The sequence below is a fragment of the Malaya genurostris genome, chromosome 2 (assembly GCF_030247185.1).
Source record: "Malaya genurostris strain Urasoe2022 chromosome 2, Malgen_1.1, whole genome shotgun sequence".
NCBI classification, from domain to species: Eukaryota; Metazoa; Arthropoda; class Insecta; order Diptera; family Culicidae; genus Malaya; species Malaya genurostris.
The window spans coordinates 244,586,997-244,612,459 of record NC_080571.1 but is presented as its reverse complement, the minus strand read 5'-3'; the positions used below and the strand labels follow the sequence as shown (position 1 = coordinate 244,612,459).

Here is a 25,463-nt window from a genome sequence, read left to right as displayed (position 1 = left end):
TTATTAAAAACTCAAACTGTCACTTAAAACGACGGTCATTGAAATAATGTCATGAGAACTAAAACAAACACATACGGATTGATAAAAAAAAACGGTATCTTCTCACTGCTAAGTGGATTAGGCACATTTTTTCATTATGAGTAGAGATGGAATCGTGATCATAATAAATTAAACAAACAAAATTTTTCTGCATGCCAATAACAATCTTTCTTTTACCCATAAAATTGACATCTATAGTTTTATTAACGATTGAGAATCTAACCTCAAACTGAATGATAATTATTGAATAATAAATTACTTAATTTTGCTAAACATAAAAGTAGTTCCGATTGTAATTTTAAACCCGGGGCACAAAAAATATCTAGAAGAACACTAATCAGGGTGGATGGTTCAACGTAACCACACAGCTTCCGAGGTGTACTGTAAGCACACAGAATTTCAGAAGCCATTTCTGAATTATTAATACAGTTCTGTTGCCTTGCGATGATAGTGCGGAACAACATGTTTAGGTGCTGCTCCACCACACCACGTGCAAGTAAACTCTGTTGCGTAACGAATTTCGAGTGACCAAGAATGTACTAATTGCTAAATCAAATATACTTAGCCGGTTAAATGTGGATAGTAATGTGATATCGATACACTGCAACTCGTTAAATAATTTTCACCATGTTCAGAAAATTAACACCATCTTCTGGTTGATTTTATGTTCGGAATGGTAAGAAATGAGAGGACGATTTTTTGTTACAAATGAATCTGTTGGAGCTATCTTAGTTACACAGTATAGTGGAACAATTCCAGAAATGGGTAACAAGTCATTAGATTTCACATACACTCGAACCTGAATTTTACGCGCAGAGCCGGAAGTGTGTAAGTTAAATAAAATGTCGTGTTATTTCAAGTTTTTCGCGTGAAAAAAGGTTTCCAAGTTTCGTTTGATTTTAGTGTAAATAACACAAACAATCCTACTACGTCCGATGCTTTAGCGCCTGATGACCTTCTGAGTATGTTCTGAGACAATGGAAATACTTAAGAGATGTTCCAAAAACTACTTGGAGTATTGTTCTTAGGGACTACACTGTATCACAGCAAGAACTACAAAGGCTAATACATTTTTTGTTTGTGGTTCATATTTTTAGAGCTACACATTGCTATCTTGTCTATTTATAGCTGTTCCAGGTAGGTTCCCTGTCGTCCAAGAACTTCAGTGAATACAGATTTTAAGATCTATACGAGCATTCAGCAGTCTATGTATAGTTTTTGAATACTGCTCAATAACTTATGAATAAACTCAAAAAAAAACAAATAAATCGTAGAGCTACATACTGCTTACTTGTGTATTTTGATTTTTTCTCGGGACATTCTCTGTCGTCCAAGAATTACAGTGAAAACAGGTCTTAAGATCTACATGAGCATGCAGTAGTTTATCTATAGTTTTTCAATTCTGTTCATAATCGTAGGGCTATATACCGCTTACTTGGATATTTTGATCTTTTCTCGCATGTGGTAACACGAATATGGACCGAGAACGATAAGCTCGTTACTGCCCTTGTTCTTAAGGCCTGCACTACAGGTAGTTTTTGGATGGCTTAGAGCAATCACAGTTATTCTATTGATCGCATGTGGTATCACGAATGTGGACCGAGCATGATAAATTCGTTACTGCACTGTGTTACACAGGTAGATCTTAAGGCCTGAACTCCAAGTAATATTTGGATGAACCAGTACTTCCTAATAATTCGTCCCAATGATTCCATAAATTGATTGAAACACAAAAAGTTTAGACCACAATCAATAAATTCGCTAAAGTCATCGGTTACATTGGTAGACCTTAAGGCTTGTTCCGAGGAGGTTTTGGATGAGCGAGCTCTTCTACAGATCTTATCATAGTATGGCAATTTTCTGTAATTAGTCCTACGAGTACATACCACACTCAATAGTCAATAGTACTATACTATTCATATACTATTCACAACATTCAATTCCCTGAAGGCAGATTGTTTTGCATATGCATGTAAATTGAAATTTCCACCATTATGCAAAAATCGTTTTTCATCGCGTAAACTAAATAAAAAATCGCGTTATTTTAAATAAAGCACGTAAAAAAAGTCGCGTAAATTAAATTCGAGTAAAAAAGTTCGCGTAGTGAAAATTTGTGTACTCCGATATGGATGACTCTTCAGTATACTAAATAATTTGTTATGCATGAATGGAGAGACCAACTCGAATCCAGACAGACTTTTGAAAAGGGCAGAAGTGAACTTTGCATGCACATTTTTGGATCGTTGTAACTCAGAATCTCTACGTGTACAAAAATGCCACCGAAGAAGAAGTGCAAACTTCAGCCTTTTTTTAAAAGTCAGTTTGGCGTCGAATTGGTTCCTCCATAAATGCATAACAAATTATTTAGTATACTGAAGACGTGTGCAACGTCTCATCCATATCGGAGTATGTGAAATCTAATGTATGTAGGTTTTTATAGAAGTTTTAACCTTAAGGTCGTGAAGAACTTTCTGACGGGGTTGGGAATCGAAATCAGGCAGACAGCGGTTTTTTTTTGTCGAATGAACGGACTCTAAACTCATGATTTCGAAAAAAATTCGCTTCAAAGCAGGGCCATCGAAAGGTTGAGAGGGATCCGGGTCATTTCGCCGAAAGTCTTTTCGCCGAAAGGGTTATTTTGCCGAATGACATTTCGCCGAATGGGTCAGTTCGCCGAATGCCCAGTGACTTTTTCCTGTTCTCAGATCTCAAGAGAATGCTCGCTGGTAAAAAATTTAGAAGCAATGAAGAGGTAATCGCTGAAACTGAGGCCTATTTTGAGGCAAAGGACAAATCGTACTACAAAAATGGTATCGAAAAGTTGAAAGATCGCTATAGTCGCTGTATCGCCTCTGATGGCAATTATGTTGGATAATAAAAACGAATTTTGGCAAAAAAATGTGTGTTTCTATTAAACGATACGAACTTTTCAGCCGAACTGTTATATACAAAAAAAGGCAAATCAAAAGCTTGACATTTCATTCTTTTTGAGAAAATTCGACCTTCTGTATCAACAGATTTCGTAGCCGATTAAAAGTGCACAGAATCATTGCATGGCTAGTACTACGATTCTACGGACACTAAGAATCCTTCCAAGTCGGGGCTTGAACATACGACTACTGGCTTGTAAGACCAGCGCCCTATGCATTGAATCGCCAACCCTGGGCCTGGTTTGAGTCTAGAATATATAGTTTTATCTAATTGAACCGATGCGTAGAAATATTTCCAAACTGTACTGTGTACTTATATGCGGAATCTGTTTAAGATTGGTTGAACTGTAGGCGTTTAGAACCTGACCAAATTTTCAACGGTTTTGTTTTCCGTACCCCAATGTACCAAACAAATACGCAATCCTACGTCAAAATTGAATCGCATTGATCAGTTTGTAACTTTTTAGCATAAATCTTTATGAAAATTCTAACCGAACCTAGTTAAAAGTTTAATAATTACAGAATTTTATCATGATCTGTTGAGTGCTTATTGAAATACTCAATTTTATGTATTTTAAGTAAACAGTTGGAGGCATTTTGCGAGGAAGATCCGAGTCAAACGCAAGAGCAGCTTGAAGAATCAAACAAGTGACTCAACAAGCAGTTTCTGTACGATTAAAATCCATGGATATGATTCAAAAGCAAAGCAGTTGGGTGCCTTATGAACTGAAAACGGAAGGTATTGAAAGGCGATTTTCCACTTCCAAGCAGCTGATTTAAAGGCAACGAAGAAAGATTTTTTACATCGAATTGCTACTGGGATGAAAAATGGATATTCTATGATAGCCCAAAGAAGGAAAAAATACGGGTGTGTAATGTCAGAGACATAATTGGATGTCGTGAATACGAATAAAACTGACACTCTTCACACTTCCAAATATCAATTAGTTGATCGATTGTGTGAATTGTTCAAGCATTCCCCTTTTTCACTAATAGAATTTAAAACGATATACCTAAACTAAAGTACAGATTCGTTACATTAACAATTCTGCCTCACAATTAAATATTACGAAACAACCAGTATAGTTCTTTATGATAAAATAATAGTGGAAAAGAATCTTTTATGAAGGCGTTCGTGATGGAGAGTGGCGGTTTGGGTTCGAATTCCGATGGATATTCCGTCATCTATTTCCAGGCTGACCTGTTGTCCGTGGGTACTATACTGATATGTGTTCCGTTGGAGTCTCCTGTTCGAATCGAATAATCGAAAGAGAAAGTAAACAAAGAGAATCTCATTGTTACATTCGTCGTTTTGAACATTTTATGCAGATTTGTTCTTACTGATGTTGGTGGGAAAACCTCACATCGACATCCAGTTTCGTCTGAAGTACTAGAAGAAATGAACGATTTTCAATCAAAGTTTACCCTTTATACTCACTCGTCCAGTAGATAATCGGGACTGAAATGTGCCTGACTACCTCAAAACCATCGTCCGGGTACGAAAACTTTCAAGGTTTAGAAAACTTTATTTTTCAAAAAAACTTTCAAGGTTTAGAAAACTTTATTTTTTGACAACGCTCGGGTTCATGGCGCAAAAGTTTTAAAAAAAATTTATGAACACTCAAGTGGGATATTTTAGTGCACCCGCCGCATAGTGGTCCTAAACTGGAAAGAGACGGTCAAAAGTCAGTCAGTACAGACTGATTTTTAAGAGCTAACGTGTCTTCGAAGAATTTTAACGATATTATATTACGCTTCTTTTGAAAGTGGCACCTTAATTTTTGTTAAGGGGGTAGTACCAACATCGAAAAAAAAAAAATTTTCACAAAAAAAAATTTTTCTATCTCATTTTGAAGAAAAAAACATCTGAAGTATTTTTGCTGAAGATATAAATAATGTGAAAGAAATCTTTTTCGAGATATATTCACTTTATTTTAAAAACTGTTTTTTTGGTTTTATCTACGTAGAATCTACCTCTATTACCTAAGTATCTACTACAAAGTGCGCATAAATACGCATAAACAAGCTCATGCTTGCACGCGCAACTTAAGCAAATTGTTGTGATTACTATTTTGTTTACTTTTTGACAATTAATAATATAAGAAAAAATCTAAGTGAAACTCGATGCATTTTTTAGGTCTATTCAAAGTTACTTTTAAATATTGAAAATCCGACAAATTATCAAAGTTTTTCAAACAAAATATGAAAAAGTATTGTAAAAGTACAAACCTTCACGAAGGGATTTCTTTTTTAAACGTGTAAATAAATTGAGTTATCGCGAAGCAACACGTTTTTAAGGACGATATGTTGTTCGTGCGACGCTCACTTAGAGATGTGCGAAGCAGCTCATTCCGGTGAGCAGCTCCGAACCGATCAGCTCACTAAAAGGAATTGATTCAATGTATCAGCTCATCAGCTCATTTAGATTGAACTGAAGGTTTGTTTTGAACGAAGTTTTTCTTACTCCGTTTTTCTTTCATATGCATGATCGAAATCATTGATGCACAAATAACAATGCTATGCGAACTAACTTGTCTGCGAATTATTATTATGTCATATTTGAGAATATCTGCAAAAGTGAATCCCTGAATGTACCTTAGCCTACTGAGCGAGAGGTAAGATTTCTTATTGACAATGGCTTATTCAATCTGTTAAAGAAGGATAGATACACATTTGGAAGAACGAACAAAAGCTCGTGTACACATTTCTTCTTATTTATAACTCGCTCTTCAAGAGCCGAAGATCCGTTCAGCTCGTAGCTTGTTTTCACCTTACCAGCAGGGATGCCAGGTCATTTTTTCAAAAATCTGTGACCATCCAAAAACTCTCACTATTTCCTACCGCTCTGTACTTTTTGGTGCTGAACTGTGATCAATGTGTAAATCTGTGACTATTTTCAGAAATCTGTGAGAATCTGTGCCATTTTTGAAATCTGCGCAAAAGGTTGAAAATCTGTGAAACACAGATTAATCTGTGAACCTGGCATCCCTGCTAACCAGCGCGATGAACTGGTGAGCTGCGGTTCTTTTAAAAAGAGCTGTGAGCTATCAGCTCACTTTAAAGATTCGATTCACTGGAATAGCTCAGGAGCGAATTGCACATTTCTCACTGCAAAAGTGAGTTACAAAAATAGCAGACGCGTGACGCCCTCCGTTTTTTAACCATTCATGATTTCAGCATGGCCATAGTGAAAATGAGTCACACGAATAGTACTCAAGATATTCTGATTCGAAAATAAATTGGATTAGGAATATAAAGACTGAAAGTATGGACACACTTTGAATTCGCTGTAAATAATTCACAAGTGTTAGATATTCAAATTTTATTCGATATACTGATAATATTAGACTACAACAACAGAATATTATTCTCAACATTTTCTACTTAGCCATTGTAGACTAGCTGGCGCACCTTCTTGCGAACGTTCCTCATTAAATTCCGTACAGACTTCTTGGCGACAAGTTTAGACATTTTTTTTCAATCTTTTTCGAACTGTTGAATGGTTTCGGCTGCCGAGACATGTTTCCTAAGATGTGCCTTCGTCAATGCCCAAAATTCCTCAATAGGTCGAAGTTGTGGGCAATTTGGTGGATTCATGTCTTTTGGGACGAAAGTGACATTTTTGGTAGTATACCATTCTACCATTGATTTCGAGTAATGGCAAGAAGCAAGATCTGGCCAGAAGACAACAGGATCCTTGTGGCTTCGAATCATGGGTAGAAGTCGTTTTTGTAAACATTCCTTGATGTATATTTCGCTGTTCATTGAAGCAATCGATGTCTCGGACTGGTTTAACACTTGCCCTTCTCGCAGAGTATAATATTGTGGTCCCGGCAAGGATTTGTAATTGAGTTCACGTAGGTTTCGGTCCATGATTATGCAGTTCAAATTTCTACCAAGAATCGTATTGTACAGCTTTCGAACCATCGGCCTGATCGATGCTTCTTGTTTCGGACTACGTTTTGGTTGTTCTGCTTCATTCAAACGTTATTTAGCACGAAGAACATTTGACTTCGAAGTGCCCATTTTTTTGGCCACATCCCGAACTAGAACCTCCTTTTTTTGCTCGAACGCCTTCAGTATACGCTTATCCTACTGAGGGTTAGTAGGACCTTTTTTTGACCCGTTTTCGGTTTATCCTCAAAGGTGTTATCCTCACCGAACTTCCTGATTGCATTTCGCACGGCTTTTTTCACTTACTCCTTCCATTTTTGCTATCTTCCTCAGTGACAGTCCGCGTTCTGTGCACCATTTGTACACAATTTTTCGACGTTGTTCTGAAAGTCCACGCATTTCGAATACAACTAATGAAAACGAATAAACAACTGCACAAGTGGTTAGAGAAGAGTGTAAAAACTAGGACGCATCCATAAAAATTGACAGATTCTGAATCATTGCGAAATGCATAAAGTTTCATATTTCGCTTCGGTGTAAGGTTTTATCATTGGTATCAAAACGGTAAAATGTGTTATAACTTTGCCAAACAAACCTATGCAATACCTTCAACAAAAATGTGGGATTTTTTATTTTCTTCAATTATTCCAAACAAGGTATGCATAAAAAAATAACTCGAAACAAGTTATGAATAAAAAACTGATTTTAAGGGGGTTGCCATGAAATCGCTTTGTATATCCGAAACGGTCCGACCTAGACTTTTGGTATATTTGACAAAGTAAATTATTTTCAATAGTTCTAAAACTTTGTAGAAAAAAATAATTTTCTATCTCTTCAGAAAAAAAGGTATGGTTATATTTTTTTGTCAAAGTAGGCCATGAACAATTAGGGATGGAATCAAATTACGCCGTATATATTTGTAAAAAATTTCTTAAAAGCAACTATATGCATTAAAAGAACAGCTACTGATTTATGTCCACGTTTTTATTGATTTGAACCACTGTGCGCCGTATTCTCTTGACATTGCTCCTTCTGATTACTGGTCGTTCAGGTAGTTCTGTCGCAGAAATCGAAAATTGGTTTCAAACTTGGATCACCTGGAAAGACGAGACATTTTTTTCGAGATGGAGTTCGAAAATTTCGTGAGAGATGAGAAATACTAGTAACTAGCGATGGACGATAATTTGATTAATCTTTAAATTATTTTTATATCGTAATAAATTCATTTTTTACCCCATAAAAAACTAATCGAATTAATTTGTATTCCCCATAGTTACCATCTATTCAGAGGTATAAGCAATCTTAAGTCTTTACTTTCCCCTCATTACACTTCTAGGTCCAAAGACGGCAAAAATGTTAGCGACATCGATTCGCTTAAAGATCGCTACCGAATATTGAACGAGGAGCGTAAATTCATCATCAGCCGGGCACTGGAGGCCGATGCTGGCAGTTACACATGCAGCGTTCGAGCGCTGAATGCATCTAGGACTTTTAATGTAGTAGGTAAGTGTGCCCTGCGAATGTTGAAATCAAACCTATTTCAAACGACGTATTACTAAATTTTTCTTCCCAGCAAATGTTATTGTTAAATTTGAAAGCACAGAAATAGGAAAAACAAACATGGTGGAAGGCGGAAGTCTCACACTTCACTGTTTGGCGTTCGGATCCAACCCGAGGATCTCTTGGATAATTGGTATGTATGGTATATCTTCTTCCACCGTCTTTTGCAATAGCCTATACGATAGGACAACAAATTTTAATATTATCATAAGTGAAATGTTTGGAATTTTAGTTACGATCTAGATCCAGAGTTTTTTTTTATTCGTTAGTCGGAGACCAAATTCCAAACCAATCACGACGTTCTGTTCTGCTTCACGCAGAAGAGCATGCAAAGCAATCTAATATCGTAATAATTGAAATTAAAAATAAATCCTGGTGCAGCTGAACGAAAGAGTAGTTCTCTAGCGTGATACAAATGGTGGTGGGTAGCCAAAAATACACCGTCTTCTGAGTTGTGTTGTATTTTTCTGTTGATGTTGACAAATCCGGTCACTCCATTCGTAGTCCGTCGTAGTCGTTCGGTAAGGGAAATTTATGATAGGATTTTCGGAGCCAATTCGTTGCCTGATGCTCGGTATAAAACGAGAAAGGAAACTCGTAAGTGGACATGATACTGCATTGACAGGAGCTTACATGTCTCGATACATTAGGTGCCAGTATTGGCTTGCTGAAGTGTGATGCTGGAGATAAATTATAACCAATGAATTTAGTTCATATTGGGTGCAATCTGAAGCGAAAAAAAGCTACAGATTGAACACACATATTATTGGAGCGTATGTCGTGACAAGAAACTACCATCAGAAATGTTTTTTACCATGGCTAGCAAAAATACGAAACGATAAATCCAAAAAAGAACGAGTTAATTTCGAAGGTGTTCATCATTTAGATGGCGCCGACATCCCCGCATTGCCAAAATAGCGAAGCACAAATTGGCATACCGAAAACTAATCACATGCTGAACCGGCGCTCCGTCTTTCGATATTCATTAATATAACCGCAAAACACAAGAGAAGAAAATCCGACGGAGTAAATCGTAACCAGTAATCGTTGTTGTTTTATTTAATTAACTGAACGTAACATACTGTAAACAGCCAATAAACATTATGCCCAATTTTTCACCGATTTCAATCTCGTGCCCCTGGTTGGATCCAGTGGAGGCACTCGTTGTTTATGTGGACTGGACATTCGCTTCTTGCCTCGCACAGCCGGCCGATAGGGTTGAGGAAAAAAAAATGCTTCGCTAGCTGTACGGTCGGTTTGGCCACAATATCACCGTTTCTAGCCGATTCAGCTCCACAATAAACAAAGCGCTTGTTTGTGTAAATATTTGCCCTGAATATGCCTTTCGAACGAACGAAGAGAAATTACCGACATCCGATGGCCAACCCTAAAAATGACGATAGAATCCAGAAATTTTCCTTCGTTCTCAGGCTATCGTTCGGTTATCGATTTGATTTAGTTTATTACGTTTCACTGTCGCAAACCAAGAAAAGTTTCGGGGTGACAGTGGGTGTCATTACGTAGCCTTGTGTTCACGCTTTCTACGAGTGGTTCTTGCTAGAAAACGACGACATCGTCTAGCTCTCCCCGATGGAAGCGATGCTCGTCACGCAAACTCGGGCATAAATTAAAATACCTCACTTCCGGCAGCTGGCTTGTGAATAGTGACCCATTTCAAAGAAATCGAAGAAAAACTCTTGTACATAATAGATGTGTGCAGAGATAACGATTCCATTCGAAGCAAAAGAAAGAAAGGTGTTTCAGTGCCGCTACGAAAAACTACGGATCCCCCCACGATTCCACAGTTTTAGTTTGGACTCCCAATGGGACCCCAATACTGACATACCGCATGATACACCACAACAGCACAGTTATGCTGATTTCTCGCCACGTAAGAAAAACTTCTTACGATTGCTACGAGGAAACCTCCCATTGCTCCTAACCGAACCATTCAAGTCTTATCTTCGCTTTCACAAGCAAAGCAGAAACCTTTGTGCGCGAGTACTACAATCCTAGATAGCTGTACTATCTGGTTCCTTCCTCCGGAAAACGTTTCCAATGCTGAACGTTGCCTACGTGAACATTATGCGATGGTTTCATAGGCGAAGGTTCTGAGATTTTACAACTTTCCTTCCTTCTTTATCCAGCAGAACTGCATCCAAGAAGTTGACGTTCTTACATCTGGTTGCTTACGTCGCTGGTGGCCCACCAAGCAAACAGCGTGTCATCGCGTACTGCCGGCGGGAAACTAACAATACGACGAATTTTTACACGTTATCACCGTACCACACACCTAAACGGAGCGAGAGGAGAGAGGGGGAGGGATAAAGTCGGTCGTTTGGATCCCGTAAAGTTACGCTTATCCAGTAGAGGGCGGATGTGCCGATGGGTGATACGGTGATACTGCTCGTTCGGTTATACAGTTATACTGGATCAAAAGTTGTTATTGTTAGCTAACATTTTTCGAGTTAGAGGCTATCAGGCCACACATAAATAGCAATGCTGGAAGTAAAGTGAAACTGAAACAAAGAAAGTAATGGAATTAGGCTTAACTGTTTTAAAATTTCACCAGTACTTAGGAATGGATTGATTTGAATGGAAAACTTTATACACGCTTGTTTTGCACGAATGGAGACACCATTTTGTATTAATTTGGATGTTATTTTGTAAAAATTTACTTTAAATCGTTGAAACTTGGAAACTATTACTTTCATAAAAAGAATTCTAAGAAGAAGTTATAGGAATTCAATTGGGCACTACAAAAAATACACACTGAAACGAACGTTCAATTCTTTCCCAAGAATCAAAAAAATAACCGAAAAAATAAAACAAAAAACCTACTCTTGAACCACCTAGTGATGTGATAATGCCTTACTCTTGTCATGGACACAGTCTCCTTGAAACATTTTTTTTTCCTAAACTGTCTTAAGAAAATAACGTAATAGTGAAACTAGATACCGGTATTGTGAAACGCTTTTCGCGTTTTTCATCAGTGTCAATTTTGATTTTTTTCCTTTTTAGTGAAGATAATTTCTGATACGAATTTTGGCTATTTTTTTACATATATTCATTCGTTTACGTGACATATTCGGCAGTAATCCTCAAACCAAAACTATCAGCAATAACACATTTGAACTTGATCATAGGTCACATTCTGAAATAATTGTGCGGATAGAAAAAAAATCGATTTGTCGGTTACGTCTTTTGTGCGATTATATCGCCGAAACTTGAAGTCTCAGCCCTGTGATCTTCAAAGTCGATCCACAACATAATATTTCGAACAACATAATAAATCGAAGACATTATATAAGTTTATTTGTTAACTTATATAATGTATTCGATTTTCATGTATCTCGAAATGTAATCAAACGATTGTGTCTTAGTTATCATGTTAGTTTTAAAATCAAAGATTGGTACAAAGATGAGGAGGTTTTCTGCCTGCTGGAGGCAGAGGTTTAAAAATTCTCAACACCAACGAGCTTTTCCCTGCTCCACATACATGCATACATACATTATTGTATTTTCGTTCAACTCGCGCGCCGAAAATAACCCGGTCGTCTCTTCTTCTTTCTCTCTCTCTTCCACCATGCATTGTTCGATCACTAATTAGATCGACATGCTGATTCTAAACCCGTCATTTTCTCTGCCTTTCACTATCTTTTTGGCCACTAATTAGATCTTCATGCCGATTCTAACACAGTTGCTAGCCCACGCTCGTCTACCACCTTCTCCACCAACCCTTGTATACTATTCCCACTTTTTTCTTCTCTCTCACTTTTTAAGCAAGAGTAAGGCTTGGTGTCATCAACTAGTTATAGGGTTATAGATTTAGTTTTAATTGTTAGTTTTAATTGTTAGTGTTATGTTATGTTATGTTATGTTAGTCCAAATGTATCTGGATTATTGCAATCTGTTGATACAAATAATGAGAAGGTTTTATGCCTGCTGGAGAGAGAGATTACCAAATTTCATCTCCATCGAGCTTTTCCCTGATCCAAAATAAATAAATAAATAAATATTAGTCTCCAACGAACCCAAAAGTATTGAATTCGGTCCATCCATGCTCAAGAAAATTGAACAGTAATGAGTTTTGTCGTTTACGTCACTTCTACCATTTTATCTCCAGAACCAGAAGTGGTGCTTCAACTCGATCAATGATCCAAAAGTGGCTTTCGAATAGGCCTAAGCTTGTTGGAATAGGTTCAGAAAAAATAACTGATTAATAAAATATCGAACGTATTGTCGGTTACGTCATTTCTACCATAATATCTAGGTATTATACTCTAATAGCTATAGCCATTTGGTATTCGAACTTGATTGATTGATAGTAATATTTTTTGATTTTCTGCAAAAACTGGACAAAAACTTAACCGGTTCTTCCAAAACAAATGTATTTATCCGGTTTTTGCATTCAAAGTTTTTACCGACTGTCACTGTGAACGAAGCATGGTTTGCTTGTTTGTTAAGGGCAACTTGATCTATGCTACGTTCCCACAGCGGCAGTTTGTAAAAACTTTGAAAGCAAAAACCGGATAAATACATACCAGTTATGTATTTGTCCGGTTTTTACATTCAAAGTTATTTTGTTCGGTTCTTGCAAAAAAGATGTTTTTAACCGATTCTTGCACTGCAAAATCCATGTCCGGTTTTTGCTCTCAATGTTTTTATCCGAATTGTGCATTCAAAAATACTTAAACGTTTTTTCCAAACTAAGTTGCACTTATCCGATTTTTGCCTTCAGCCGTTCATTCATGAAATCTTTGTGAAATCTTTAGTTCACGAACTAGTTAAAGCGATAAGAAACAATATCGGAAAATTTTGAAATTATCGATCCATCGGTTTTTTAAACCGTTTTAACAGGCGATATTGGTCAATTAGGAGAAAAAGTGCTGATGGTTCACTACTCAGCTCGGTTCATAACCCAGCCCTCTCCCCTACTAATCGATAATACACCACGATTACCAGTTCTCGGATCATGAATCATTTGGGCTGATTTCATTGAAACTTAAACGTAACGCACATCACATTCATGGATATAACTTCAGTCGTGTTTCTGCTACGATGATGATTTTTGCAGCATAAATTCAGGCGTTATGTTTTGAAATATGAAGATTTCAACTATGAATTATAGGGAATGATGTGCTGAACGTAATTTTTTAAGCGATTTCAACTAAGGAGTGTATCGAAAAGTAGTAGGCAACATTGATTATTGAATAAAAAGGCGAAAAAAACATATTCTGACATCAGTTTTCGATAGTGGGCTAAAGCCAAACCCGGCCAGAAGAGAGGAGGAGCCTTATGCTTTCTGTACAGTGGCATCATTCTCTTCTTCAAACATTCTTCCTCGTACACCTTGGCGTTCATTGTGCCCTTCGTGAAGAAAATCGACGACCGCAAACCACAGGTACCAATTGCTTGCCAGACCAACACCTTCTGCCCAAACTTTTCCATCGCCACCGTGGTGTCAGCGTCGTCCAGGTCCTGGTACACCGATTTCGTATAATATTGTGGTCCGAGCAGCGCTCTAGAGTCTTCCTTGGCGTAGGTTTCGTCGTCGATCAGGATGCATCCGTCTTTATTCTGTAGAATCCGGTTATACAGTTTTCGCGCTCTTGTTTTGGCCTGAACTTGCTGTACCAGGGACTTTGTCGGCACCTTCGGTTTCTCGTACGTTTTCAGGGAGTTCCGAACTTAGATCCGTTGAATCATCCTGATGCTGGTGTTGAACTGCTTGGCCAAATCCCGCGTCGACGCCGATGGGTTTTTTCTGATGTACTCAACCACTTTTAAGTCCCGGCCGGGCTGACTGGGACCCGTTTTCCTACCGGATCGGGACAAATCCTTCATAGAAAGGGTCTTACCGAACTTCTCGATAATATATTTGACACTGGTGTGGTGCACTTTCACCCGTTTTGCAATTTCGTTGTACGTGACCTCACTTTCCGAGCACCAAGTGTGCAGAATTTTATTTTTTTTATTTCGCGTTTCCGGATCAATTCGACTCATCATTGAAACGATAAACCGTACCGAAACCAATCGATTGCGCAGCTGTTATTGACATGTAAACAAACATGTCACCGCAAAACACGCTACAAAAAAATTAAGCCATTTCATTGTAATAACTGTTTTAATGTTGCTAGCTACTTATCGATACACTCCCTAATGCTATGCACTCGAACAGAAAAAGAGTTAAAATTACTGCGCATTTTTTTATCTGATCCATTTTAATTTATAATTAAAATATTGCTTTTTTGAAGAACGACGTCGCTCAAAATAACAAGCTTACTTGCGTTCATTGCTCCGGTTTTGATTTTGTGGATCAATGGAGCCTGTGTTGTTATATCTATGAAACAAATTAAACAAAGTGGTCGAGCAAAGTAAAGGTGTTCCAAATTTATAGTCGAATTTATTTTTCGGATTACGTTAGCTCTCGAAATATTCTAGCAATAGCCAAATCACATTTATATGTCAATTGTCTATCAGCCGATGGGTAAAAAACACAATTTCTTATTATGAAATGAATTTGCCTCAGGGTCAAGTAAACATCTTAAGTAGTTTTTGTTTTTCATTTTCTACCTTGTGCGTTACCATTGATCTATTAAGCAGTCCATCGAATCACTTGAGACATAAGATTCAAAGTGAAGTGGTAGAAAATTGGTGTTACTAGTTTTGAATGACGGTAAAGCATTTTTTGACCATCATTCATTTTCATGGGAGAAGACTTTTGCTCATGAGCTAAAAAGTCCCGGGCCTGACACATAGATGACGCTAGTTTTATCGCAGTCACCCTTTTCAGTTAATATTAACCTTTCAATACAACAGTTGAAATTTCAAGATATTCTATTCATTAGTTTGTGAGTTATTGTGCTAAGAGTGACGCTACTTTTGTTACTTTTAGAACAATGGATAAAAAACAATTTCGTGTTTTAATTTTACACTGTTTCTCGATGGAAAAAAATACCGTTCTAGCGAAGCAATGGCTTGAAAAGTGTTATGGAGACTCCGATCCATCAGAAACAGCAATAAAACGTTGGTTTGCTGACTTCAAACGTGGTCGTAGAGGCACCGATGATGCAGAACGCAGTGGACGTCCAAATGAGGCGGTTACACCAGAAAACATATAAAAGATCCACCAAATTGTTTGAATGATCGAAAAATAAAGTTGCGTGAGTTAGCTGACATCGGTAGAAATATCAAAAGAACGTGTTAGCTTTATGTTGCATGAGTGGGTGCCGCGTTTGCTCACTGTTTAATAAAAACGAGAACGTGTTGATGATTCTGAGCAATGTTTGGCCAAGGCCCACACCCACCGTATTCGCCAGATTTGGCTCCCAACCACTACCAACTGTTCGTAGACCTGAAAAAATGCTCGCACGAATGAAGAGGTTAACGCTGAAACTAAGGCCTATTTTGAGGCAGAAGATTGCGTTACTGTTGATGGAGATTACGTTAAACCCGGGACTTTTCAGCCCATGTGTTAGTATGACTTCATGAGAAATTAAAATGATTGGTTTCATATTTTTTTATCATGACAGTAGGAACGGATTTCTTTCCGTGTTGTAATAACAACATGAAAATATTGCATTTATTTATTTAGTTTTTCCGGTCCGTTTTTAAATTGTAAGGAGAGCATTCAAAACGGTATTTTCGGTGCATGTTTTTGGAGTACCCGAACGATTTCCTGCAACTTCTTTACAAATAACAGTTTCCAAGTTACCACGATTTGAAGAAAGTGCAAAAAATACTTTCACTTTTTTCCGAAAACCTGTCTTGAATCGAGTTGATCTTTTCATCCGTGCAAAAAAAAAAGGTTTTCCATGGTTCATTGTACATGTTTGTAATAAGCGTAATAGCGAGTTTGTTGTCAAATCCCAAATCGAAATGTTTCTTGGTGTTCTTCCAGTTCTTACCTTGGAGTCCCATTGTTTTTTTGTCTCTGGAGCCGTTGGTACCAACCATGACACGGTTTAATGAAGTATATTCATCAGTTTGCCCAAGGCGCAGGATTTTACATATATGTGTGAACAAAAACGGGTTTTTTGAACGGTTTGTGGATTTTCTGTCATATTGACCGAAACTTCACTGAAAACTACAGTACTAAGCGGATGTAAAATGTGTTAATTTCAGTCAAATATACGAGTAATTACGCAAGTTTCATTGTCGCAATAATTATCGACTCTTTCTTTAGTAGGTAGATTGCGGTCTAATGGTTTCCTTTAAGTTTTGCCTAACTCAAGAAATTTTTATCTTTGTGCTGTGCAAGCTCCAAGAATAATTTTACTAATATTAGACTCCAGCCATTGTCATTGAAAATATATATTGTATGTATATTTTGTTGGTAAATTATCGTTCATGTGAAATTTAAAAAAACTCGATCCTTATAAAAATTGCTAACTGTATCGAATTTTCGAGTACAAAATGATGAGTATGCGAAAGCTCGAATGCTATCGGAACGCATGTAAATTTCGCGCCATAAAAACAATATTATTATCAAAAATAATGAAATTTTAACAATTGTTGAATCGAAACTAGATTACACTACTTTCCCATATTGCTTTGGCAGGTAACAAAACCTACACCACGACGACGGATCACATCCACCTGAACGAAGACGAGAAGGGTGTCGAAAATGCTCGGCTAACAATCGAAAGTGTCACGATGAGCGACTACACCGAATACATCTGCGAGGGTCGAAACAACGCCACCGATGTCTCGGGCAGGCCCGCCCACGCCTCGATAACCGTCAGGATTCGAGGTATGCATAAGAAGCCGTTTTGTCAGGATCGGTAGGTGAGAAAAAGCAACCCAATAATATTATTAATTTACTTTTTTAGGAAAATATGCGGCTCTGTATGTTTTCTTGGGTATCATAGCCGAAGTCGTTGTGTTATGTGCGATTATTTTAATTTGTGAAAGAAGACGCAACAAGACAGAAGTCGAGGAAAGTGACACCGACCAGAGTCCAGATCAGTAAGTAGACGGAAAGTCGTTTGTAATAATCTTGTAAATTGTTTAGAGTAGGTTCGTCCATTACGTATACTTGTTTTCTCATTGTATCACAAGATTTGATTGAATCGTTCACATTTTTGCTTCTATTAGCATCGTTAAAGCGCTTTATCGCTTTTTAATCATAGTATCAATACACATGATCACACGGCGAAAATCACAATTCACTTTATTTGTGTACTATCTATGATTTTATTTCAACAGAAGGGAAAGATTGTATAGTTCGTGAAAAAAAACGAAAGGTCGCTTCGAGCCGATGTTTTATCGTTTCGCTATAAAAATCGTTAGAAATCTCTGTTTTGGGCATTTATTCCTAGTTACTTTTATATCTCACTACTAGTACCTACCATAACATGAATATGAATGCTGTCAGCTTTCTTTTACGACCGGTTTAGAATTTAACAAACTACCCAAATTGCATGTTAGTGTTTCTAACCAACAAACATTCTAAATTATTCTCTTTTACTAAACATTCTCAAAATAACACTATTTTGTAGATTTCACCGTATATAACCTATCCTAACACAAACGTTACTACAAAAAAAAATGTACCTAATATTTTGTTTCGTGTTCGTGTACCACGTGGTGTTCCGTTGCGTATAAATTTTCGTCGAAAAATGCAACTCGTTCTTACAAAGAACATTTTTCTTCTCTTCTCTCCAATTCACTTTTCAGACACAAAAATGGTCACAATGGAAACGCTTCCGAGCTACGTCAAAGAAAGTCCTAAAATTGGATCACCACAATTAAAAAAAGTCCCATTTTTTTCTTTCATTTCTCTCGTGCGAATCAAAGACATTTAATTGCAATGTAAAAGTAGGAAAATTATTACATACTTACCAAGTTGTGTAAAGCATTTCATTGTTGGCGAGTAGTAAGTTTTACCACTAAATTATTACTCCACGACGGCAGTACACGATATCAGACTATGACCAGACGTAACATTTTACAGGATTGAATGTGAATCCAACTCAGCATCAACACTTACTGCTTGAAAACAAATCTGAAAATGCATTACGCCTAGTGGATCCTTAATGTTCACTATGGTCCTCTTTTTTAATGCTAGGATGTAAATTTGCCATTTCGATTGTTAAACTCTTATTCCAGTTCTGCACGTTATGTCCCTTAGAACACCTTAAACAATAGTAATTAGACACTCAAAGCTAATCCCTGCACCAAAATAAACCGTGGTAGATTTTTAAATTTATAAAATTAAAATATGCAACTAATATTAGGAAGGTAGCTAGATTGTAATCATATACATTTGAGAGCTGTGCCTTTAGGTGCCATCTTGGATCTGTTGTAAAAAAACGAAAAGAAAAAAAAACGTTGTTAAACTTTTGCACAGATTAGTTTGCCATCACGTTACGTTCAAAAAAATCACATACACACACAGCCAATGTGAGCTGTAGTAGTTATAGCTTCACTATTCATTTGATCTGGTTGATTTATAAGAAAAATGAAATTCGGTAACTAATAAACTATTCGAATTATAAAAACGAGCCAAGTAGTTTGTTTAATTCTGCATGATTAAGCTTGCGTTAATGTTTATAAAAATGCCCAAAAACAGAAATTGGTTATCACAATAGATCACGGAACATCGACCTTTTCTATCAAAAAAAAATCCGCCGTCTGCCGACTAGTGTCCACCTCGTTCGAAATGATAAAGCTGCGAAGATTGATGAATATAAATTTTCTGTCACATCCCAGCTTAAAATAAACTACAAATAACACTACACATTCCAAGATTATCTGGAAACATTTTTTTCTTCCAATCTTCAATATTCCGACAGCTTTTGTAAACGGTAAGATTATTCATGTACACTGTGTTTCGTCTTCGACTCGTCGTTGCACAACAGTTTGCGTTGAACTGTTATTCCACTCAATAATTCATTATAAACCGTTGACGCATTACAAGTATCACATGATTCTGCCATGTATAAATATGACAAAAGCTCTTCGTTTCTCATAACAGAAAGGGAGAGAGGGGTTTCGTAAAGTCTACGTTTGTCTACGACAAAGAAAGGAATGGAATTGATGCTTTCGTTCTAACTCGACGTAGTCTTATAATTCTTTCCAACTCGTGTCCCAATCAGTCCAGTTTCGATGATTATTTATTTTTCATGTTTTTACAATTAAAAGCAATTCGGTTATTTCTCATTGTGATCTATTCTTAACACATGTTGATTGCAGAAAAATACTAATTTTAACAGTTTAACGTAATACTAGACTGAAAACAATTAAATTTTCGATTTAACGTGTCTTAATATAACCGGAAGTTTCTCAAACAAAATTATTCTTTCCTCATGCGCATGTTTGTTAATAACGACATAATAAGACAAAATTGTGACTTTTCATGTTATTGCCAAACGTAATAAATGCACGAAAGGAAAAGTTTTACAGTAAAAAGATTATGATCACAAAAAACATGTCATTAAGTTCGGTTTGGTGGTTCAATGCATAGGGCGCAGGTCTTACAAAGCAGTCATCGTATGTTCGAACCCCGACCTGGAAGGATTCTTAGTGTCAGTAGAATCGTAGCACTAGCCATGCAATGATTCTGTACGCTATAAATCAGCTACAAAGTGTGTTGATACAGAATGGTCAGATTCCACAAACGGAATGTAACGCACAGACCAGTGCGGTGAAATTTCATTTTCAATCGAATGATATCAGATGAAAATAAAATTTATGGCCAATGACGTTCAGCATATCGATACAAATTCATATGACTTTCGCTGCCATTTTCAAGTGAAGCTCCCAAACTATGACGTCAGTTGAATAATCGTACCTAGTCATTTGAAGTTTTGCTTGCTCAGTTTCAAGTGTCAAGTAGTCTATCTCCTTCATTGTCTTCGCTTTTGGTAGCGAGCAAGTTCGAATGAATAGAATTATAAATGGATATTTAAAGTATTAAAAATTAAAACTGAAGGAGGAAACTATAAATTTATGTGTATTCTGTAATTGATTTTTCAGTTACCTGGTTTGTCTTTCATCTATTACCTCGAACCAATTCGAATGTTTACATAAACCTCATTTGAAGGCCGCTCTCACACTATTGAAAGAGATATTTTGCTACTTCAAGAGATCAACTGACGGTGCTTAAACTGAGCTTTGATTTGAAGAGAATCGATTGATGAACTTAATGCTGCCGGCTCGGTACGTCAGCGAACGTTGTGTGTGTCAGAGTGTGAATTTTACTGCACTAGAGAGATCGTCAGTGTGTATCACATTCGGTTTCAATTGAATTGAATAAAATTTTACTCCACTGGCCAAGACTTTGCTTTACAAGAATCTAAGATTACAAGAATTAATTAGTCCTACACGCAGAAGAAAAAAAACGAAAATCTGAGTAAATCTAACGATTTTTTTGTTGTATAGTGATAATAACAATTCTGGTTTGATTTAAGTAATGTTTTCTTGAAACAACCAATATTTCTTTAGAGTAACCATGCTCTAGTTTAATACAAGCGGAATAGAAATTTTCGATTTTTTAAACAACTATTTTTAGTATGAAGGATTGTAATCGTTTTGTTGTTTCAAACAATCGAGATTTTTCTCTGTGCATGTTTATGAATCTCTCATGCACATTTGCCTCAGTGTAGCAAAGAATGTTTGTCCCTTTGACCACTGATAAAAATTAACACATTGAACAGAAGAGTTTTTAGTCGCATTTCTTTTCACTTTCAAGGAACAAGTGCAAATCAATTCAAATCTGTTTCAGTTTAAATCATGTCGAAATTCAATATTAAAATACTTGAATTCAACTTAACGGAACAGCAGACAGTCTAAAATGTTTGATAATTAATTTTAATTGGCGTTCAAATTGTCATACGAACTTATATAACACGTCGGTCAATAAGTTTTGACAAAGAAAACAATACTTTTTCCAAATTATCATTTTTATTCATCAATGTATTCTAGGTGTTCCAGAATTTGTATATCACTTATATACCACGAATTCTCGTGAGCCTCAAAAAACGCTTCAGTCACAGCGATGATCTCATCATTCGATGCATATCACTTTCCAGCAAGCTTCTTTCTTAAATCTGATAACTTGCTGCCTAACTGCTTTTGGGGAATATTGACAGCCCATCTTTGCTAATACGGTTAAGTCTCTACGCACCGGAAAGATCACTTCGTCATTGCAACTTTCTGCTCCTGGAATCAAGGAATTCGGTTTATGGACAGCACGAACCTTTTCGCTCAGTCTATACGTGATTGAACGAATTGTTTCAGTATTTAGATTTTAATATGTCGTCCCGTATGTTTCATCAACGCCTACTTGACCTTTTTCATATTGTGTATCGTGATAATTAATTTTAGTGTACTTAGTTTATTGATCTTTATTCATTAGGACAAATTATGTCAGATAAATCATAAGAAACAAATAAACAGAAAATAGTCACTGAGGGTTAAATCTGGCGAATAATGAGGATGCGATAGCAATTCATGGAATTTAGACATTATAACGATCACTCTGTGACACGGTGCATTTGATCAGCCGTGAACAAACGTGACAATCATTTGCAAGCAACTTTTTGATGCTCAAATGCTCATGAAAAATTCTTAACACACTTCTTTCATTACGGTATCAGCTATCTCCTGCTAATTAACTTTACGATTTTTCATAACGACGGAATGAACTTTCAAGACGGTTTTCGTAACAACAGTTTAATTTGGACGACCTGAGCGTGGAGCATCATCAGTGTTTGCTCGACCACTTCTGAATTAAGCTTACCTGTCAATAATGTTTTATTTGTTTCGAGCTCGAATAGTGTTTATTAAGCGATTTCTTTTGCTTTAATATGGGGCGCATTTTCAAAAATGTTGTTCAAGAGTGAGTAGAACTTAATCGTGAATATCTTTCGTTGTGTCCTCTTACACGACAACATAATTTTTGTAGCATGTCATCGAAAATATGGTCAGCAATTTATGATAAAATTTTCAGTCATATGAGATAACATAAGTAACTTGAAATTAATTTTTTCTTAAATGTTCGATATCAACCAGTATCATAGAAGAAAATTTTCAGATCTAGGTTAAGTACTCAGTTCCACATACAAAACTGCATCATTCAGTTTCAGAATCCACAATCAAAACTCTGTTCCAGGTCTAGAGTCCGGGTTCACAATCAAATAAACTTATGAGAACTGTTATTGATATTTAGTGGATATTTGGATGTATTGATGAAGCATGTCAGCTTTTGCTTGTATTCACGTCATCCAGTTATGTCTCTGATATTAACCACCCGTCTTTTTTGTTTTCGTTAAAAATAGTGTTCCAGTTTTGTTAAAGAAACTTCACTACAAGCATAATAAACCAACACTCCAATTAAACTGTATGTCATAAAATTTTGACAGAAGAAAACTTATTGATTGACGTTTAACCTGCCCAGTAGATAACGCGAGAATGAAATGTCGCCCACTACATCAAAACCGTCGTCCGAGTACGAGAAAGGCAAACGCGCGTCGTGATTGTTTCTCTTTGATCCAAAACATTTTAGATATCAGGTGTACAACTTTGCTTCCGCCGTTTTCCGATAGGTGGCTGTATCGGCTGAGGCTGGTTAAAATCCATAGCTGATAATGCATTTAAAGTGAGTGTGTACAGTGCCTAACGAATTGTTATCGCCGTTTCAGTGACAGTTGTTCGTGTTTTCGTATTATTCACGCTCGAAAATGTCTGTTTATGTGCCCAATTCTCGCCATTTGCGGGAAGTTTTACTTTTCCGTTACAATTCGAAAAAAATGCAACTGAAGCGCATCGAATGCTTTCAGAAACTTACGGTGATGCTGCTCTGAGTAAAAGAACGTGTCGGGAGTGGTTTCAACGTTTTAAAAATGGTGATTTCGATGTCGAAGACAAACATGATGGTGGAAAACAAAAAACTTCAAAGATGAATAACAATTTACTACGAGCTCTTAAAACCGGGTGAAACCATCACAGGAGATTTTCACTTTCTGCTCCGTTTGCACAAGTTAAACAGTAGTCTCATAGTTATGTTTACTCTTTCATTCATTTTCGGTTTTCAGATTCGAGAATCGATAATGACAGTTTTGGTTGGTTGCTCGTGTCTAGTTTTGGTTTCCAAAGAGGTTCTAGAGTGTAAGACTCTATAGCAAAACTTCACTGATTTCAATCAATTCAAGAAATATTGAGAATTGAAATGTGACCAAATTTCCATGCACGTCTTGTCGTAGGGAAACGAGCAATGTTGCCATTGATACTCGCTTCTGTTAAAGTGAAAGACGAAAATTATTGCTCTCCCTTCGTTTTCGTCGAAAACGATCATTTACCAACGCGACAGTAAAAACCTGTTTTAATCCACCTAGTGGTGTAATGATGTCTTTTTCATATTAATCTTACTATCATATTAAATACTGTGGAAGACTTCAAATTAATTTTCTTGGATTAGTAAAAGAATACCGGAATCGGTTTATTTGACCGTCTACTAATAATGACTACCGATTGGAGTTGTTTTGAGGCCGATTTAGAATTTGTTTTACGTTTCGTTTCATCCCTTTAAGTGATGGTATAAAATTTTGAGCACACTTTACCTTATAACTACAGAACCGGAAATCGGAACCAGATGACATTTGAAAAATTTGTAAACATCGGTCATCTGAGAAAAGCTATGACACATATTTTCATTATTATGCACATATTACTTCACAACTCCGGAACCGAAAGTTGGATTCAAACAAAATTCAAGAAATTTGTATGGGACCACAAAACCTTTCATGTAAATCAAAGTTTGTGAAGATCGGTTCAGATGTCTCCAAGAAAAGTTAGTGCATAAAATAGTTACATACACACACAGACATTTTGCGTACTCGACGAACTGAGTCGAGTGGTCTCTGGGACTCTGTTCAAAAGTCGGATTTTACAGTGAGACGACGAATATAAGGCTGTTAGATTTCGTTCTTTCATTGAAAATACGTGACAATTAGGGATGTCGCAATATCGATCTATTAATCGAGTAATCGATTAATAACCCAGATAATCGAGTAATATTTAATCGATTAACTTAAAACTAATACTCGATTATTGAGCTAATCGAATAATCAAAAAAATTTCATATTGATAATCGAATGAATAATCGAGTAATCGAATAATAACCCGAATAATCGAATTAATTTCAATCGATTAGTTTCAAAATAATACTCGATTTTGAAATAATCGAGTAATTCGAAATTTCCGACATCCCTTATGACAATTTTAGGCTCTGTCTATGACATGGACCAAAAACTATATTGATACGTTAAGTACAAGAGATATTATCACTCTCTCAGAAGGTAAAGTGGAATGAGACTTATTCACGTCAAAATATTGGGCCTCGAGAAGACACCAAAGACAATTGTCAGCGAGATGCAGTTCTTGACAAACTGGTGATCTACTCATTGAACATAACTCAAAATTGAGTGACATAACTCAAAATTGAGTTAAGGAACGAAGCAGTCAAAATTTGAGTTTTTTTATACAAATTAAGAAAAAAATATTTTTCAAAATTTGAGTTCCTTTCACTCAAAATAAAGAAATTCTTCTTCGTTAATGTTTATATACATGGAATACTAGTTAAAGTCATTTTTCTTTCTTTTGAATGCACGGAAAATAAAAACTACCTATTGTTTGACTTCTTTTTACTTAATTTTGAGTTCTTTTGAATCTTTTCTTTCATTCGTTCCATCAATTGTTGTCAAAATACAAAAAGCAAACCCACCCAACAGCGAAAGTTTCGTCCAATAAGCTAAAATTAAGTAAACCGTATCAACCAGACATTGAGTCAATACGACTCAACTGACTCAAAAGTAAATATAACTGATATTTAAGTATTTTTTGCACGTGCCTTACAGAAACTATCTAGAGCCACTTTACCTAAAAAATAAAGTTTATTGAACGGAACCCCCAAATTGGGTGCAATGTACTTAAAATTGAGTTGTTTGAAGCACAGAAAAACTGATTCAAAATCGTTTTCTTTTGATTGGTTTGGAGTCAAAATTGATTTTGATATCCACTTAGCATAATTGAAAC

At 36.5% G+C, this 25,463-nt stretch overlaps 1 protein-coding gene across 13 annotated transcripts in view; it reads left to right on the top strand.

The window, feature by feature from the left end:
- The window catches only part of LOC131428472 (uncharacterized), a 135,617-nt gene that overhangs the window by 99,573 nt on the left and 10,581 nt on the right, over positions 1-25,463 (top strand). For 11 of the 13 annotated variants that reach the window (XM_058592442.1, XM_058592449.1, XM_058592443.1 and 8 more), the window contains 5 exons: positions 8,200-8,366; positions 8,437-8,556; positions 16,987-17,178; positions 17,258-17,393; positions 18,105-18,931. In XM_058592442.1, coding sequence (XP_058448425.1) covers positions 8,200-8,366; positions 8,437-8,556; positions 16,987-17,178; positions 17,258-17,393; positions 18,105-18,159 — 670 coding nt within the window. In that variant the 3' untranslated portion in view covers positions 18,160-18,931. Of the gene's footprint in view, positions 1-8,199; positions 8,367-8,436; positions 8,557-16,986; positions 17,179-17,257; positions 17,394-18,104; positions 18,932-25,463 lie in introns of those variants that run through there. The other 2 variants (XM_058592453.1, XM_058592452.1) reach the window with 1 other exon arrangement.